The 16,916-nt window shown below is 37.1% G+C and overlaps 2 protein-coding genes across 2 annotated transcripts in view; one reads left to right on the top strand and one right to left on the bottom strand.

Moving 5' to 3' along the window:
- LOC131069842 (autophagy-related protein 3) overlaps positions 1–16,916 on the bottom strand; it is a 47,937-nt gene that overhangs the window by 21,303 nt on the left and 9,718 nt on the right. Inside the window, exon 2 of the mRNA XM_058005419.2 lies at positions 7,899–7,969. Within this exon, the coding sequence (XP_057861402.1) occupies positions 7,899–7,969 (71 nt within the window). The remainder of the gene's footprint in view (positions 1–7,898; positions 7,970–16,916) is intronic.
- LOC131069841 (uncharacterized) lies at positions 13,739–14,738 on the top strand. The gene is made up of 2 exons (XM_059207304.1): positions 13,739–14,127; positions 14,251–14,738. The coding sequence occupies exons 1-2, from the start codon at positions 13,900–13,902 to the stop codon at positions 14,701–14,703; spliced, it is 681 nt and encodes a 226-aa protein (XP_059063287.1). The 5' UTR covers positions 13,739–13,899; the 3' UTR covers positions 14,704–14,738.

Here is a 16,916-nt window from a genome sequence, read left to right as displayed (position 1 = left end):
AAAAACTCTTACAGCTTTCAAGGCCGAACCCTCCAACAATTCTAATGAGTTTGACCAGCTCTACTACAAATTAATGCAACCAAGGACTGGAGGCCTAAAGTAAAACAACCAATCCAAACAAATTCACAAATTATCAATAACAAGAGCAAGGAATTACAGTGACTCAGAAATCACTGCAGCAAATGACAAAATTCTAATATTCAATGCTCAAGATGTCAACTATCCTGATACAAGAGCACAAAAAGGCACAAATCTTACAATGACTAAGAAATTTTAAGAAGATCAGCATGAATGACTTCCAACCTTTTTCTGCTCCATTTCTCACAATCCCTTTAGGGCAAGAAAATCATCTCTCTTCATCTAGCCTTTTGTTATGTCTATTACTCCACCTCCCTCTTTTATTTTAACTTATCTACAAATACATTCTTATGTGAAAAACTGCTGCCTAAAAGAATGAATTGCCTCGATAGTGGAATTCCCAATGGACCATACAGGCATGATCACTATCAACTCAAAGACATAGCAAAGAATGACTATGATTGGCCAAAATGAATACTCACCAATATCCACAATTTTACAAGATAAAGTAAACACCAATCATTAAGAAGATTGCCAGCCTAAGGGTACATGCCATGATTTAGGGGTGTGGCTAGAGCTTGGCAAAAGGCAGATGTCAACATTAGCTAAGAATAGATAACCAATGCCTGACAAAAAAGAAAGTGCTACAGCAAGAACCCAGAAACACTTACTCAAAGATTCACAGGGGGATTGATTAATATTTTCCCACAAGTCAACCTCATTCACCTACCATAAAAGACAATTTTGTGGGTCCCACCAGAATCAATCAGCAAACAAAACAAAGCAAAAATTCGCACCACATGAAACCAAGATGAAAAACTTCTACTCGGCAATAACTCTTTTGGCCCAAAATTTTTGAAAACTCGGGACTCCGCAAAAAATTGAGAAAAAATCAGCAAAAACATGGCAAATTTATCGAACATGTGAAAATATATAATTCTTAAAATATTCTTGAAAAACACATATACATTGAATCTATAGAACATATTACTGATTTCCATCATATATAAATCAAAGTTTGAGTTAAATACATATCATATAGCAAAAAATAAGTGCAATCTCTAAATGAATTTGAGTTCAATACATATTATAGAAGATTTGCATTCCTTGAATCTCCTTTCTATAGAATTAAAGTTCTCCTCTACTTCACATCTTCCATAAAATAAATACTTTGTTCAAAAGCTAGCATTAGCATGTGCACACAAAGTCCTTCAAATTTTCAGCTCATCTCATACACATTGATGAACTTTGTCAACCTTCACAACATACCTTCAGCTTCAAAAACATGGTTCAAGAAGCATGAGACTTCCACATGAAACTACCATATCATGCAAAAACACCATACTGAAGTTTTCTTCACACATACACCCAAAGGATTCACATTCTTCCCACAAAGATGCCACATCCCTTGAAGGCACCTATTTTATCTTGTTGTGGATAGGTACATGGTTACACTAATTCATTCACAAATGGCAAGGTGCAAGGTTATGTAATCAGTTGCATAATAGTATTTAGTAAAAAAATACCCATCAAATCATTACTGCAGATTTATTTGAGTTTTTCCCCTGATTTTTTGCGAATTCTTCCAATAAATCACCCCAATTTTTTCAAAAAAAATGCCCAAAAGTTTTTTGCAGATTAAATCATTGCCATAAATGACTCGTGATAAATCGGGAGTTGAACGATTTTTTGCAGATTTTTTCATCTATGCATGAAACCTTTGGCAACTCCCAATAGGAACAGGGACTCAGAAAATAAAGAAAGATAACTGCCACCAGTAACTTTTACTGATTTCGAAAGGCCTCAAAACAGTCGCCAAATATATGGGCACCAGAATAGGTTAATTAATATCACCTATTCAAAGGATACAATGCCTCCAGAATCTCAGCTACTAAGCCAGCATGACAACCTCACACAAAAGACAATAAAAGAACAGAAATCCAACCCAGATAAAGGATCTGCAAATGAGACCAAAAATACCAACAAACACACAAAATCAGAGCAAACCGGAAGTGTTAGCAGAATTGTTGGTAAGCCCCGATGATCCTGCATCAATTGGACACAATGATTTGAAAAAGAAGGCAAACAAGAATGATTTCAGAGTTCAAAGAAAGCACTTTATGGTTTGAAACATGCACCAAAAGCATGGAATTCAAGAATTGAATAATAGTTCTTAGTGAAAGTATGAATGGACCTACACTATATTTCAAGACAGAAGGTTATGGAACAATTTGTTTGTCAATGAGTTGATGGTTTAATCTACACAAGAAACTCAAAGAGGCAATGTTGAAAAAAATTAAAATTAATGATTTAGGACTAATGAAATATTGTCTTAGCATGGAGGCACAACAATCTCATGGTAAGATCTTTATTTGTCAAGCTATATATGTGCAAGATATATTGAAGACATTTAACATGCAAGATTAAAATGATATTGATGGACCAATTGCACTTGAAGAATATTTGATGAAAGAAGATGGCTCTCTAAAAGTAAATGAAAAGAAATACAAAAAGAATTGTTTCAAGTTTACTGTAATGTCCCTTTTTGGGATACTCCCGATTTTTGCCCTAAAACAATAATTCCAACACAACACAAGAATTGCATTATATTTATAAATATAACTTTATCAAAAAATAACAAAATTTTATTGATGTTCAATTTATAATTCTATAAATAATTCTGAAAATAGAACTTATCTTGATGTTCTGCAATAATTCTCCTTCAACTTATCTTGCCAGAGATCAACAACACTCAAATCAATAAATCATAGCACAATACTCAAATTAATAAAGGAATTCCCTATAGATACCTTGCAAATCTGCTGATTTAAAAGACCCCATCCTTAACTCAATAGTGACGAAACCAAGGACCCCGTCCCTAGTTTGTCAAAGGTAGGAAAAGACCCCGTCCCTCCAAACCCTAGCTCACCCCGTGAGGCCCAGACCCTATTTGGTGACAATACCAAGGACCCCATCCAAGGCTTGCCAAAAGATAGGAAAAAACCTTGTTCTTCCAAACTTTAGCCCACCTCATGGGCCTAGACCCTGTCCGGTTTGCAAGTACTAACTAGAATTGAAAATTGATATCTCAATGTATTTGCTAAATTGTTACTAATTGCTTGGTCTCTCTTTATTGACATTTCTTTAAAAACTGATGAGTGGATAATTAAATGTTGATTGAATGAATTGATGCATGAATGTTTGATGTTTGAATGGTTGATATTTGAATAATTGAGGTTTGTATAATTGTTTTATAGATCGATTGTTGTTGAATGATTGATATTTGAATGATTGAGGTTTGTATAGTAGTTTGATAATTGTTTGTTGTTGAATGGTTGATGTTAGTATGATTAACTGATTGATTTATGAGATGATTTTATAAATTGATATCCTTGAATGGAATTGTATATATAGCTGAAAGAATTGATATTTCTGATGAATTCCTAAATTGATGATTCTCCCGTCATTCTTCCTTCCTTATTTGCTTAGAGGATTAATTTTCCCTTTATACTCATTTCTTGAAATCGTCACCACCCTTAACAAGAATTGAGTCACCACCCTTATTGCTCCCTTTGAGAATAAAAATTTATTTCCAAATTGATTTCCTTCATTCCCCTTTGATGATTTATGGAAGTACTCAAATGATCTCCCTTTTATATCTCATGTTTGAGTGAGTCGCAACTCTTCATTTCATGCCTTTTGACCATTCATTAAACTCGATTAAATTTTTATTTTTTATTTTTATTTTTTAATATTTCAATTTATTATTATATCTCATTTCCAAAAGGGGGCATTACATTTACTGGATTTGGCAGCTACAAGACTGAACATTATGTTTGCAATATCATTGATTTCAAGGTATATTAGTAAACTAAAGGAATTACAAACAGCAAAAAAATACTGCAATATGTGAAACAAATAAAGGATCATGGAATCCATTATTATTTAGTTGAAAATTCAAACTTGTTTGGTATTCAGATGCAGATTAGAACATTGTTTTACATTAGGAAATGGATTGATTTACATGGATTTCAAAGAAGTAAAATATAATTGCATTATCAAAAACAAAAGCAGAGCATGTTGCATTAACAACAAAACATACACAAGCAATTTTCTCAAGAGAAGTTTTGAAAACTCTAGAAAAAGAACAAAGAAATCCTATAGCGATATTTTGTGACAGTGGTGGAGCAATAACATTAACTAAGCATCAAGTATTTCATACATGGAAAAAACACATAGAAGTGAAGAACCATTACATAAAAGAGTCCGTACAAGACAAAAAAGAGTTGAAATTCAGATTTATAGACCAGAAAATCAATTTGCAGACATCATGACTAAAGGACTAGGCAAGATAATACACTCAAAATTAAAAACAAAGTTGCAGATACAAGGATTTGAAATCAAGGGGGAGAATGTAGGAAAGCATGATGTAAAATAGGGCTAAAAATAGGAACAGCAATTGAAAGAAAAAAAAAATTAAAAGAGATACAGCAAATTAAAGTTAAAACATTTTTTACAAGTTAAAGATAGGATTGTTTTGTTATTTTAAAAAGAAAGGCTGCGATTAGAGTGTTTTCTTTTAATCATGGTGTTGATTGTTTTGTCATTGATGTCAAAGGTCTGCTATTGAGCTTCAGAATTCATAATGAAATTCCTTTGAGCTGCCTGGCTGTCTTCCTGCTCGAGGTGCTTGCTTGGCTGTGTGTATGCCTATTTCAGCCGGTTGAGTATTTGTTTAAGCTAGTTGTATGCTTTCTTGTCATCAGTCAGCTGCTCCTTCAAATTAACTTTCCACATCATCAATTTGAGTTAGCTAAGGCTGAACACGTGTTCTTCTATGCTATGCAGCTTGTGCTGTTCGATCAGTTGGAAACCTGAACAGTTCAGAAGGAAAAGAAGTTTTGTTTTTTTGTAAAAGATTAATGACTACAGATTAGATACGTTCCAGCTGTTAGAAATTTCGAGTTGAATTGATGCTGTTTGGTTCTGTGTTCTGTGGTGACATGTTGGAAAGTTTTTGAAACGGACTTCACAAAAACTGTTTTTTTGACATCGCATTAGTAAATTGGTAGCAAATAAAAATTTATTCTTGTTGCCATGCATATCTACATGCTCTGCAAATGTCCATTTCGATATGGATTGGATATAACTAAACCGTTAAGTTTTTGTCATATCACAGCGGTTGATAAACGTCAAAACAATCTTTATATTCGGACATTTTTCAATTCTTTATGCATGTTGTGGTAATGAAACGGACTCAGCAGAAAATAGAATCATTTTCTGTGCACAGGAAGAAGATACGTTTTCTTTACCTCTGCTTTGTACACAGCATCTGAAAAAGCCGTTTTGTCAGGCAAGAATAGAGGTGCTCCTTTGTTTTATGATTAATCTATTCATGCATTGGAAAAAGCTTTGTAAAGGAAATTCGAAATTAAGAAAAATTTTGAGAAAGATGGATGTGGTGTTAATAAAAAATTTTCTCTGTCACATACAATGATACGATATGTTATGTTTTAAAAAATTTGGAAGATTTTTTTAAAGCAGTAGATGGCGAAAGAAGATCGAGAAGAGACGCCAAGATACGTATTTTGAAGTGGTTATTTTTAAAAATATATGGGAATCTTCTGTGCTTCATGAGTTACCGCAAGATTGGACTGCCATGAAGTAGAATGCTTTGCACAGTGCTTTGATCCTCTTATATTGTAAAGAAGTTCAGAGAACAGTTGGAAATGTGTGTACACAAGCAACAGTTCAAAAAAGATGTAGATGTCAATGAAATGGCCAAAATGTTCTTCTGATTTAAGCGTATACATTTTTGGAGCTCAAGATGAATTCATCTTTAACTACAAAACTTGTCTCGATATGACTAGAGATCTATCTTTGATTTTGAGAAATCATTTTTGAAGGGATTGGTGATTGAAAACAGAGTTCTACAGTTATATCTGTCTACTGATTGTTCAAAACCAGTGTTTCACAGTATTGGGAGTTAACAAATTGATTGTCCCTGAAGGAACTTAATATAAATTCTGTGCGATCTTTCATCTCAGGAGCTGAAGGATATTTTATATTGTAGTATATCATTGATAGATCTATTCAAAGTATACTAGAAAAGTCTCATAAAAATTTGTTTTTGAACACAGTCTGGAGTTGGCGTTCCAGTTGAACAGAGAGTTGGTGCTCTCCATTGTATTTAGTGTTGGTGCCCATTTTTTATTATCATAGTTATTTTTGTGACTATTTGTTCTGCGTTTTCATTTGGCTAAATTTGCTAAAAGTTCTTGAAATACTGATTCACCCCCTCCCCCCCCCCCCCCCCTCTCAGTATTTCTTGATTTGGTTTTCACATGGTTGCAGGAAGACACGTCCTCAACCCCCCATGACACGTCTTGAGGACTAGGACACATTTCCCATATCGGAAACGGATGGAGATGTTCCTGATTGCAGGAAATGTCCCGCCCACATTCCCTTGCGTCTTGCAAATAAGAAATGAAAAAGAAAACCTTCAAAACATCATGTGAGGGTTTGAAGTTTTGAACACTTTTTCACTGCTCAAAACAAATGCCAAATACATTCTACAGTTGAGTGATTTATATTTTACTGTTGCACGAGGGCATTTTTTACACTCAAGTCTCAGGAGCAAATGTCAATTCAGTCACACGAGATTTTAAAACAGTATAATCTATAATAAAATGACCCATAGGCAATAGTATCAGTTGTACATGCGACAAATATGAAGCAACTTCAAGTGTGGCATAGCTCTAATATATCCTGGTCATTGTTTTGCAAGCTTAATGAATAGGTGAGCAAATGTCAATGGGCTGCAGGTGAAAAAATAGCTATAAAAAGATTACACTATTCCTACTGGATGATCACATTTTCAGCTCATGCTGAATGTGAACATCCCCACAAGATGATTTGATGTTCTGTTCAAAGTTTAAAGCAAAAGAAGGGATCAGTAAAACATGGATTGAAGGTCATTTGGTATAACATGTTGTAAGCATAAGGTTACCATTTAAGTCACATGAGAGTGGCTCTAAGATCAATAATTATGCAGTCATAGGTACAATAAGATACGAAAAATAACTTTATATACTATTATTATATATATTACAAGTATGAAATAATAAATACCGTATTATATATATCAGAAATATTGAAGGATAAAGAGAACAGACAAGCCATGTTTGCATAAGATACTTTATTGTACATATGGATAATCTCTCTCTCTCTCTCTCTCTCTCTCTCTCTCTCTCTCTCTCTCTCTCTCTCTATATATATATATATAATAGTGTCTCCAAGTACCCTTGTCTCCTATATTTCAAAAACGGATGTACCGGTATTGGTACCAATATCCCATACCAGTACCAGTACCGGTCTCCTGGCAACTGTGCTTTTATTGTTATAAGTAGGATGTTTAAATCATTCTTAACACGAGAAAATAAGCAGATAGAAGACAACAGACAATAGAAAGAGAAAATTTTGTAAGACTAAGCTCAGTGAAGCTGAAAAAAGGTAGAAAATTGAATGCTGTAATTGTTTTTTCTTTTTTATTTAGTTTTATCAAAGGAGAAAATTATTCCAAAAGTTTTGAAAGGCTTAAAGATCTTCCAGATGAAATTTATTTAAGGTTTCTGATTTCCCGAAATTGTTATCCCGTCTCTGTTCAGTACAAAATTTTCCAACACTTCTTCCCACAAGTTATAAATATGTTATATCATAATTTGAAATTAAATCACCTTCCTTGTTTTGTTAAAGTATGATAATGATGAAAAAATGTAATTAAAGTAATTCTCAACAAGTATTATTTAGAAATTTCTCACCATTTCTAGTTATTAAATACTGCTTGCCAGGTGGTAAGAATGGCTTCCTTCTACTTGGATCACCTGATTCCCTGTCATACCACAACATTATAGTTATATAATGCATTGTGGATATCATTTGAAAAGAACAAACTAGAAATTTACATTAAATGGCCACTTGATGCGTGAATTATAAATTAAAAAAATAGCTTTGAATATAAAGACAAGATACAATAACACTGAAGATTAAATATAAATTTGACAAATAAAAAAAGAAATTTTCCTCATAGCACAACTCACGAAAACAAATTTTTGAACAGACCTAGAAATGAAAACACAAAGGGCCCAAAAAGCCAAAGGCATCAATCTCCATGCTCTAAGATGCCAAGGTTACTCAGCAAAAATTATGACAATCTAGCTTGGGGGCACATCCTAGATATGGTATTACCAACATAACATGTAATGTCCTTATCCTCAAGGATTCAGAAATATAATTCAGATCTGAAAATTATATTTATAACAGCAAACCAAACTATGTTAAAATATGTTATAATATTATTAATTAATGGTCAATTATGTAAATATGTTATAATATTATTAATTAATGGTCAATTATGTAAATATGTTGTAATATTAGATTCTTTCTATTTTACGATTGTTTCTTATTTTAAAAAATCATCTTTGTAACTCTATAAGATCTTTTTGATCTTTGTAAATAATTCATTAAGATTTTTACCAATTACTTGTTCATAATATGGTATTAGAACCTGATTAAAAAAAATTGAATTTTTTTCACAGTTTTTTTGCGATTTCCGGGCCTGTGTTCGTCTCTCTCCAAGTTCGCATGCAAGGGTTTTTTGTCTGAAAATCGTGAGTTTTTGTGTTTGTTTCCAGCGCTATTTTTATTTCCACAACGATTTTCTCTGCAACTTTCGGCGTCGTATTTTTTTTCCTGCCCAACGCAACTTCTTCCTGTGTGATTTTTGAGCCCTCTGCCCACGCGATTTTTTGCATTCTCCTGCAGAATCATGGCGCGTTTTTAATCTGGGCATCGTGGGTTCTTTTTCTCAGTGACGCCTGCGTGTTTTTTACTCGCGATTTTTTGTACTCTTCCTACACACTTCGGGTATGTTCTTGTCGCGATTTTCAAAGCTGCATCACGATTTTTTTCACGATTTTCTTCTTTGATCTTCTGCATGTGCAACAGCCGCTTCTCCTCAGCTTATTTTCGATGGAATTTTTTTGGTGGTGACTAGGGTTTTTACAACCCATTTTCTGTGCTTAAAATAGATTAAAATTTCTGGGTGTTACAGATTCGACCGAGGGTTTCAGCTGACTACGGTTTTTCAAAAATCCTCGGATTTCTTTTGGTCGGAATAAACTTCAAACTACAGATTCTTTTTGAGTTTTTTGTGAAGTTTTCTAGGTCATCATCAGAATTTTCTAGGTCAGCCAGAAATTTTACCTCGGGATTTGTGACAGCCGTACTTCATACTTTTTGAAGTCTGTACCTGATTCTTCCTTTGTTTCAGTTTCATGTCTTCTTGTTTTTTGTGTCTTGGGAAGCGTGCACAATGGCGTCATCGAGCAACTTAATGTTGGAAGGCAGTCAAAGATTCAACGGCAAGAATTATAACACCTCGAAGTAGTGCATGGTGACAATTTTTGAATATCGTCGCCTTGATTATCTTGTTTTGGCAAAAGAGTCGTCCTACTCCTACCACAGCGGATCAAATCAAGACAAGTTTGATGACTGGAATCGAGAAGTAGTCATGCTTCTCAAGCTCTCTATCACAGATGACCAATTACCTCATATTCCTTCTGGCAAGTCAGCCTCAAAAATCTGGAAGCATCTAAAGGAATTGCATGAAACGTCCAACAAAAGCCAAGCGTTCTTCCTAAAGAACCAGTTGTTGTCCATCATGATGGATGAACGTATGTCCTTACAGGAGCATCTCACAAAGATTAAGGACATTTGAGATCAGCTCAAAGCTATTGGTCGAAAAAATGGAGGAAGAGGATATGGTAGTAATAACCTTGAAAAGTCTACCTAAATCCTATGAGCACTTTATAGAAACTCTCAACATTACTTCCACGGATGTGATCTGAAATTTCGAGAGTTGTGCACCAAACTTCTGCAGCAAGATCGTTGAAAACAACAGTTTGGTAGCAGTGCCACTTCATCCTCCTCAGAACAAGCCTTCGCAACCAAATCCTTTCACAAGGATAAAGGCAAATCTCAGTCATCTCAACATAAGGGCTTCAATAAGTCTCAAGATGGTTCAAAGAAAAAGAAGGTTCAATGCAACTATTGCCACAAATATGGCCACATGATCAAGGATTGTCGCAATCGGATAGCAAGGAGGGTCCCAACCTAAAGCCAATGTTGTTGAGCACACGGAGCAGAAAGAATCTGCCTTTTACGCCTTCATGGCTAAAAGACCTACAAACCATGTGAAGTCTTCTGCCTGGTATATAGATTTTGGTGCTTCTCGGCATTTCACTCACAAGCGTGATTGGTTTACAGAATTCTTTCCCTATACTGATTCAATCATATTTGGAGGAGGTGAAGAGTATATCGTTGTCGGCAAGGGCAACGTTCAGATACAGTCTAGTGGGAGGAATCTCATTTCCTCAATGTATACTACGTTCCTGGCATGGAACTAGACCTACTCTCAATGAGTCAAATTATGCGGCAGTCTCTTCAGCTTGATGTGATCTTCAGTTCCCACAAGTGTTCGATTATTGATCGTGCGACACGCACTACTATAGCTATTGGCATCGAGGATCATGGTCTATACAAACTTGTGGATACAGGTGATTCTCTTCAGCATGCTTTTGCAGCTAAATTCTCCTCTATCACCAATCTATGGCATCAGCAATATGGTCACCTGAACATTCACTACCTTGCTCTGCTTGTTCAGGAAGATTTAGCACATGGCCTACCTGAAATTCAAACTCAGAATCAACGAATTGGTGAAGCTTGTCAGGATGGGAAGCAACATAGCACTCATGGCGAGCCTCTAAGGTGCTACAATTGGTCCATGCTGATGTATGTGGTCCAATGAATACACCTTTTGTTACTAGGTGCAGGTATTTCTTGCTTTTTGTTGATGATTTCAGTCGTAAAAAGTGGGTGTACTTTCTTAGACAGAAATCAAATGTGTTTCCTGTATTTCACAAATTTAAGGCCTTAGTAGAAAAAGAGTTCGATTGTTCTATTATTACTCTTAGGTCTGATAATGGGGGGGAGTTTTGTTCTACTGCTTTCTCCACTTTCTGTGATACACATGGCATAAAACGTTAGTTAACCACACCATACACCTCTCGGCAAAATGACGTTGTAGAACGTCGCAACCGCACCATTATAGATATGGCTAGGTCTATGTTGGAACACAAAAATGTTCCTAAGAAGTATTGGGCAGAAGTAGTGTTTATTGCAGTCTATCTCATTAATAGGTCTCCCACTCATGTTGTTAAGGGGAAGACTCCCGAGGAAGCCTGGACTGGTCACAAACCCAGGATCAATCATCTGAAAGTTTTTGGCTCTTTAGCATATGTATGGATTCCAGATGAAAAGTGTTCCAAGTTTGATTCCAAGAGTCAAAAGCTTATGTTTACAGGATACAGTGACAATCACAAGGCTTACCGGTTGATTGATGTAGACACTGATCGCCTTATCTTCAGTTGTGATGTTGTCTTTGATGAAGAACAAGGACCATTTCAACTTTCCTTGTTTGAGAAGAATTCTGAGGATCAGCCTTTGAAGGCTTCTGATTTGGGTGTCCATCTTCCATTTGGTTCACCTGATGGGAGGGATGATGCAAATTTTGAATTTGATGATGCACTACCTGAATTTCCTCCAGATGATGCTAATCTTCCACCTGTTCCTCCGTCAGTTCCAGATATTCCTCCTACATCTGATGTTGGTTCTTCTACTCATAGATGACATACTCGCCGAAAACTCGGCGAGTGACAAAAACTCGCCGAGTTTTTGGGCCTGGCGAGTAGTAATGACTTCTACTCGCCAGGGAACTCACCGAGTTTTTGGCGAGTTTTTGAAAAAAACTCGCCCGTGTTTCCAATACAGCCGAAAACGGCTTAAATATTCATTTGTTTTTTGTTTTCCAATTATGTTTTGGGCTGAGAAGGGGGAAACTCATTTGGAAGGCTTGGAAGGTGATTTGGGGTGGTTATTGAGTGATTCCAAGTGGATTTGAAGGGGATTTTAAGGGGATTTGAAGGGAAAATCAGATTCCAAGTAAGTTTTTTTAATTTTTTTTCTATGCTTTTTTAAAACAATTTGTTTATTTTTTGTTGCATTTAGATTGATTACAAATGATTCCTAGGTAGTCTAAATCATTTCTAAGTTATTTACACAAGATTTAACACAATTCTTGTTGAATTTTCACAATTTTTTTGAAGAATCTAGTTTTCAAAAAAAAATTCAAACCCTACTTTTTTTTAAAAAAAACTTCGAATGATGTCTAAATTTATTTAAACTAATGTAGATAGTTTGCTTAGTGCTAAATTGTTTAACTAAAATGTTAATTTTTTTTTGCACTTTGTATGTGTAGGTTAAGTAAGCATTAATCATGGCAAGGGAGCAATGGCCACTAGATCCATGCCCATCTGGATTTATAGGCACCCGTCCTAGAGGTGCTAGAGATGGGGCATGGAGGTATGCCTATGAGGGACCCGATCCTGGGTCAATTATATGCATAAAGTGTGAGAGAATACTTCATGGAGGCATCAACCGCCTCAAATACCACCTTGCAGGAATAGATAGGCATGATGCTAGAGCATGCCCTGGGACCAATGAAGAAATAAAAAGACAAATGAATGCCCTACTTGCAGCTGGGGAAGAGAAGAAACTGCAAAGGGAGAGGGCAAAACTAGCCATGAAATCAGCCATAGCTGAATCTCAAGGTGTTTCTATTGACCTTGAAGAGGAAGAAGAAGCACTTGAGGGCATAGTGGGCTCTCGGCGTGGCCCACGTATCCGCAAACCGACCATCAGCTCGCCCATTGCTTCTGCTTCCTCTAGTAGAGTACCTGGTCGGGGCCCTGTTCCACTTCCATCACAACGATCAGGTTCGATAGGTGATTATTTTGTGCCCAGAAACACACCTGGAGGACAACCATCATTAGAGGCTAGTGGATGGAATAAGGAGGTACATGAGAAAACTGACATTGCAGTTGCTGATTTTTGGTACTTCAACAACATTGCATTCAATGTGGCGGAGAATGCTTATTGGTTGAATTTGGTGACTGCTATGACAGTTTCAGGAAAGGGGTACAAGGCCTCTTCTCGCAGGGATTTGAGTGGGAGGTTAGTAAATTACTACATAGTCCACTTGATTTCATTTTTAATTATTTTTTAGATTTCTTGTTTATTAAATCAAAATTGTGTACTAATACCTAATTTCACTTTGCACTTACAGGTTGCTCACAAATGCAGTTGCCAGGGCAAGAGAAGTGATGGAGGATCAAAAAATTGATTGGGCAAATTATGGCTGCACCATTCTTTCTGATGGGTGGACAGATGGCAAGAACCGCACCATCATCAATTTTTTGGTCGCTTGCAAGGACAATGTAGTGTTCTTGAAATCTGTCGATGCCTCCAACAAGGTGAAAAATGCAGAAACATTGGCTAGAATGTTGGAGCGTGTCATCATGGAGGTGGGGGTAGAGAATGTGGTGCAAATCATCACAGATAATGCAGCAGCATATGTGTCAGCAGGTAGAATCCTTTTGAATTATCACCTTTAGGCATTAGCAATATTCTCATTTGTTGTGGGCTTTGTTTTACTTGGTTGCATATTTCTTAAGAATAAATTCTTCTTTTGCAGGAAGAATCCTCCAAGAGAGGCACCTCACTCTTTTTTGGACACCTTGTGCAGCACATGTCCTTGACCTTCTTTTGGAGGACATAGGAAAACTTGAGTGGGTGACTCCAGTTGTGGAAGATGCAAGGAGGATCACCAAATATATCTACAATCACCCTTGGGTCCTAAATTTGATGAGACAACACACGCAAGGGAAAGATTTGGTGAGAGCTGGTGTCACAAGGTTTGCAACGATTTTCTTGACGTTGCAAAGCATTCTTGCTGCATTGACTTCTTTGAAACAAATGTTTGTGAGTGGAGAATGGCTTAACTCACCTTATTCAAAGAAGCCTGAAGGAGAGGCTGTCGCATGCATAGTCTTCGACAACCAATTTGCACAAAGGGCTGCAGAGATTGTGAAGGTTGTTACTTCAAAACTTTAATTTTTAAATTTTAGTTATTCTTGATTCAAGTCTCTCATTACTAATTTGTAACTTCATTATTTAAATTTTGATCTTTTTGTAATTTGTATTTTTCAATTGTAGGTGTCAGAGCCCTTGGTTCGAGTTCTTCGCTTGGTGGGTGGGGATAAAACCCCAATGGGATATCTTTATGAGGCCATGGATAGGGCCAAAGAGTCTATCAAAAATTACTACAAGGGGGATAGGCTCAAATTTGATCCCATTTGGGAAATTGTTGATAGGAGGTGGAACAATCAGCTCCACCAACCCATTCATGCAGCAGGGTACTTCCTCAACCCTCGTTTTAGGTTCGGGGGTTCTTACTCAGATTCGAATGGAGAAGTCATGGAGGGCCTCAGTACATGCATTGAGAGGATGGTACCTGATGTTGAGGAGAGAGACCTCATTGTGAGTGAGCTCCAAAATTATGAGGGAGGAAGGGGTAAGCTATTCTCTTCAGAGCTAGCTAGGAGAGGAAGAACCACTCAAACCCCAGGTATAACATTTGCCATTTGGATTTTGGGATCTAAAGACTAAAATGATTGATAAATTATGTTTTCTCTTTTCTCTTTGCTTTCTAACTTTTCCATTTTATTTATTTTGCAGATGCTTGGTGGCAAAATTGGGGTGGAAACACCCCACATCTCAAAAAATTTGCCCTCAGAGTCTTATGTCAGCCTTGCAGTTCATCCAATTGTGAGCGCGATTGGAGCTTGTTTGAAGCAATCCACACGAAGAAGAGGAGCAAGTTAGCGCAGAAACGGCTCAATGACCTTGTCTACGTGCAATATAATCTTCGATTGCGCGTAACGAAGGTAGAGGAACTAGAAGGTGGTCCAATTGACTTGGATGATATAGATCCTTACAGTGATTGGACATCACAGGAGCAGCCTCCATTGTTTTCCGACACTGACATCACTGATTTGGAGAGGCAAGCTATGGAGGAGGGGGGTGGATTTGGTTTGAGGCTGGATGACATTGAGGAGGATGAGGATGAGGATGAGGATTCATTGCCAGTGCCAGAGGCAGGTGGAGACATAGCTTCATCCAGGATGGAGGATGAGTCTCAATCAACCATACCGAGCGAGGAGGCACAGTCACGCCCAGTCCCACAGCAGACTTATACGACTAGACAGTCTAGACCCTCTAGTTCTACCTCTCCCCGTGTTTTTGCTAGAGCTGGGAAGAGGAAGTTGTAATTGTAATTTGTGATGATGTATTTACTTTTGGTTTTACAAAAACTATTTAGTAATTTACTATTTTGCTTCAAGCTTCCAGCCATCAGCATTCCTCATGAGGATGCGATTTTGTAGACACTTTGCATTTAAATATATCTAGAATCAGCTTGTTTCTTTTGTGTTATCATTTATTGACTCATTGGATGCATCTTCTCATTAAAAATTGCAAAAAAAATGCATTTTTTACTAAGTTTAAGTGTGTTTTTAAGTTGCCGAGTTTTTTGCCGAGTTTTTCCGAGTTTTTCCCGAGTTTTCGCCGAGTTTTTTTCCCAGGGGCTTGGCGAGTCGAGCCGAGTCGCGAGTAGTTCAACTATGCTTCTACTCTCCAGCCTAAATGGTGGGCTAAAACCATCAATGATCTTCGTCCTGATGAGCTCATTGAGCGTAGATCTTCTAGAGACAAGAGCAAGCAGCAAAACACAATCAATTTTGCTCTTATGGCTAGCATTCATAGTATTTATGAGCCTCAGACATGCAGAGGCAAAAGGTATTCCAGAGTGGGAACAAGCAATGGACGCAGAATACCAGAGCCTTCTGAAGAACAACACCTGGGTTCTCTCTGATCTTCCTCTAGGGAAGAAGCCCATTAGCTGCAAATGGGTGTATACGGTCAAGTATCATGCAAATGGTACCTTGGATAAATACAAGACCAGATTGGTTGCTTGAGGATTCACACAGCGAGAGGGCATTGATTATGAGGAGACTTTTGCTCCTACTGCCAAGATGAGTACAATTCGTCTTCATCTCGCTATTGCAGCTCAGTTTGGATGGAAAGTCCATCAAATGGATGTTAAGAGTGCCTTCCTCAACGGTGAGTTGCAGGAAGAAGTCTCCATGACGCAACCTCCTGATTTCAAGGTTGTCGGCAAAGAACATCAAGTATGTAGACTCATGAAAGCACTCTATGGACTCAAACAGGCTCCTTGAGCATGGAACATCAAGATTGATCAATACTTGGTTGCTCATGGTTTTCAGCGTAGTCCTTCTGACCCAAATCTGTATATCAAACACTCTAGTGATGATGTTCTCTTTCTTGTTGTCTATGTTGATGACTTGATCATTACTGGCAGTTCAGCACATTTGATTGCAGAAATCAAACAAGACCTATGCAAGGCTTTTGACATGACAAATTTGGGGCTTCTCCATTATTGTTTAGGTGTTGAGGTTTGGCAAACTAATGGTAGCATTTTTATTTCTCAATCTAAGTATGCTAGGAACTTGCTTGATAGGTTTCGAATGCAAGATTGTAAACCTGCTTCCCCGCCTATGGAGATAGGACTGAAGTTGTCAGCCAAGTCTGATTCTCCTCCTATAGATGAAACAACATTCAAGCAACTAGTGGGCAGTCTCATGACATCTATCTCACTACCACTAGACCTAATCTCAGTTTTGCAGTGAGCTACATTTCACGCTTCATGACAGTCCCCAAGGCTGATCATTGGGTAGCAGCAAAGCATGTCCTGCATTATGTGAAGGGCACTTCTGATTATGTACTTATTTATACTAGGAGTC

Source organism: Cryptomeria japonica, chromosome 6, assembly GCF_030272615.1.
Source record: "Cryptomeria japonica chromosome 6, Sugi_1.0, whole genome shotgun sequence".
NCBI lineage: Eukaryota > Viridiplantae > Streptophyta > Pinopsida > Cupressales > Cupressaceae > Cryptomeria > Cryptomeria japonica.
The sequence above is the reverse complement of the archived record's forward strand: the minus strand, read 5'-3'. Positions and strand labels throughout refer to the sequence as shown.

What these genes read in the sequence shown, in the direction of transcription:
- LOC131069841 (XM_059207304.1), top strand. Translation starts at nt 13,900, where the DNA reads ATGAGACAACACACGCAAGGGAAAGATTTGGTGAGAGCTGGTGTCACA. An exon ending in GGGCTGCAGAGATTGTGAAG is followed by an intron (nt 14,128 to 14,250) that starts GTTGTTACTTCA and finishes TTTCAATTGTAG; the next exon opens with GTGTCAGAGCCCTTGGTTCG.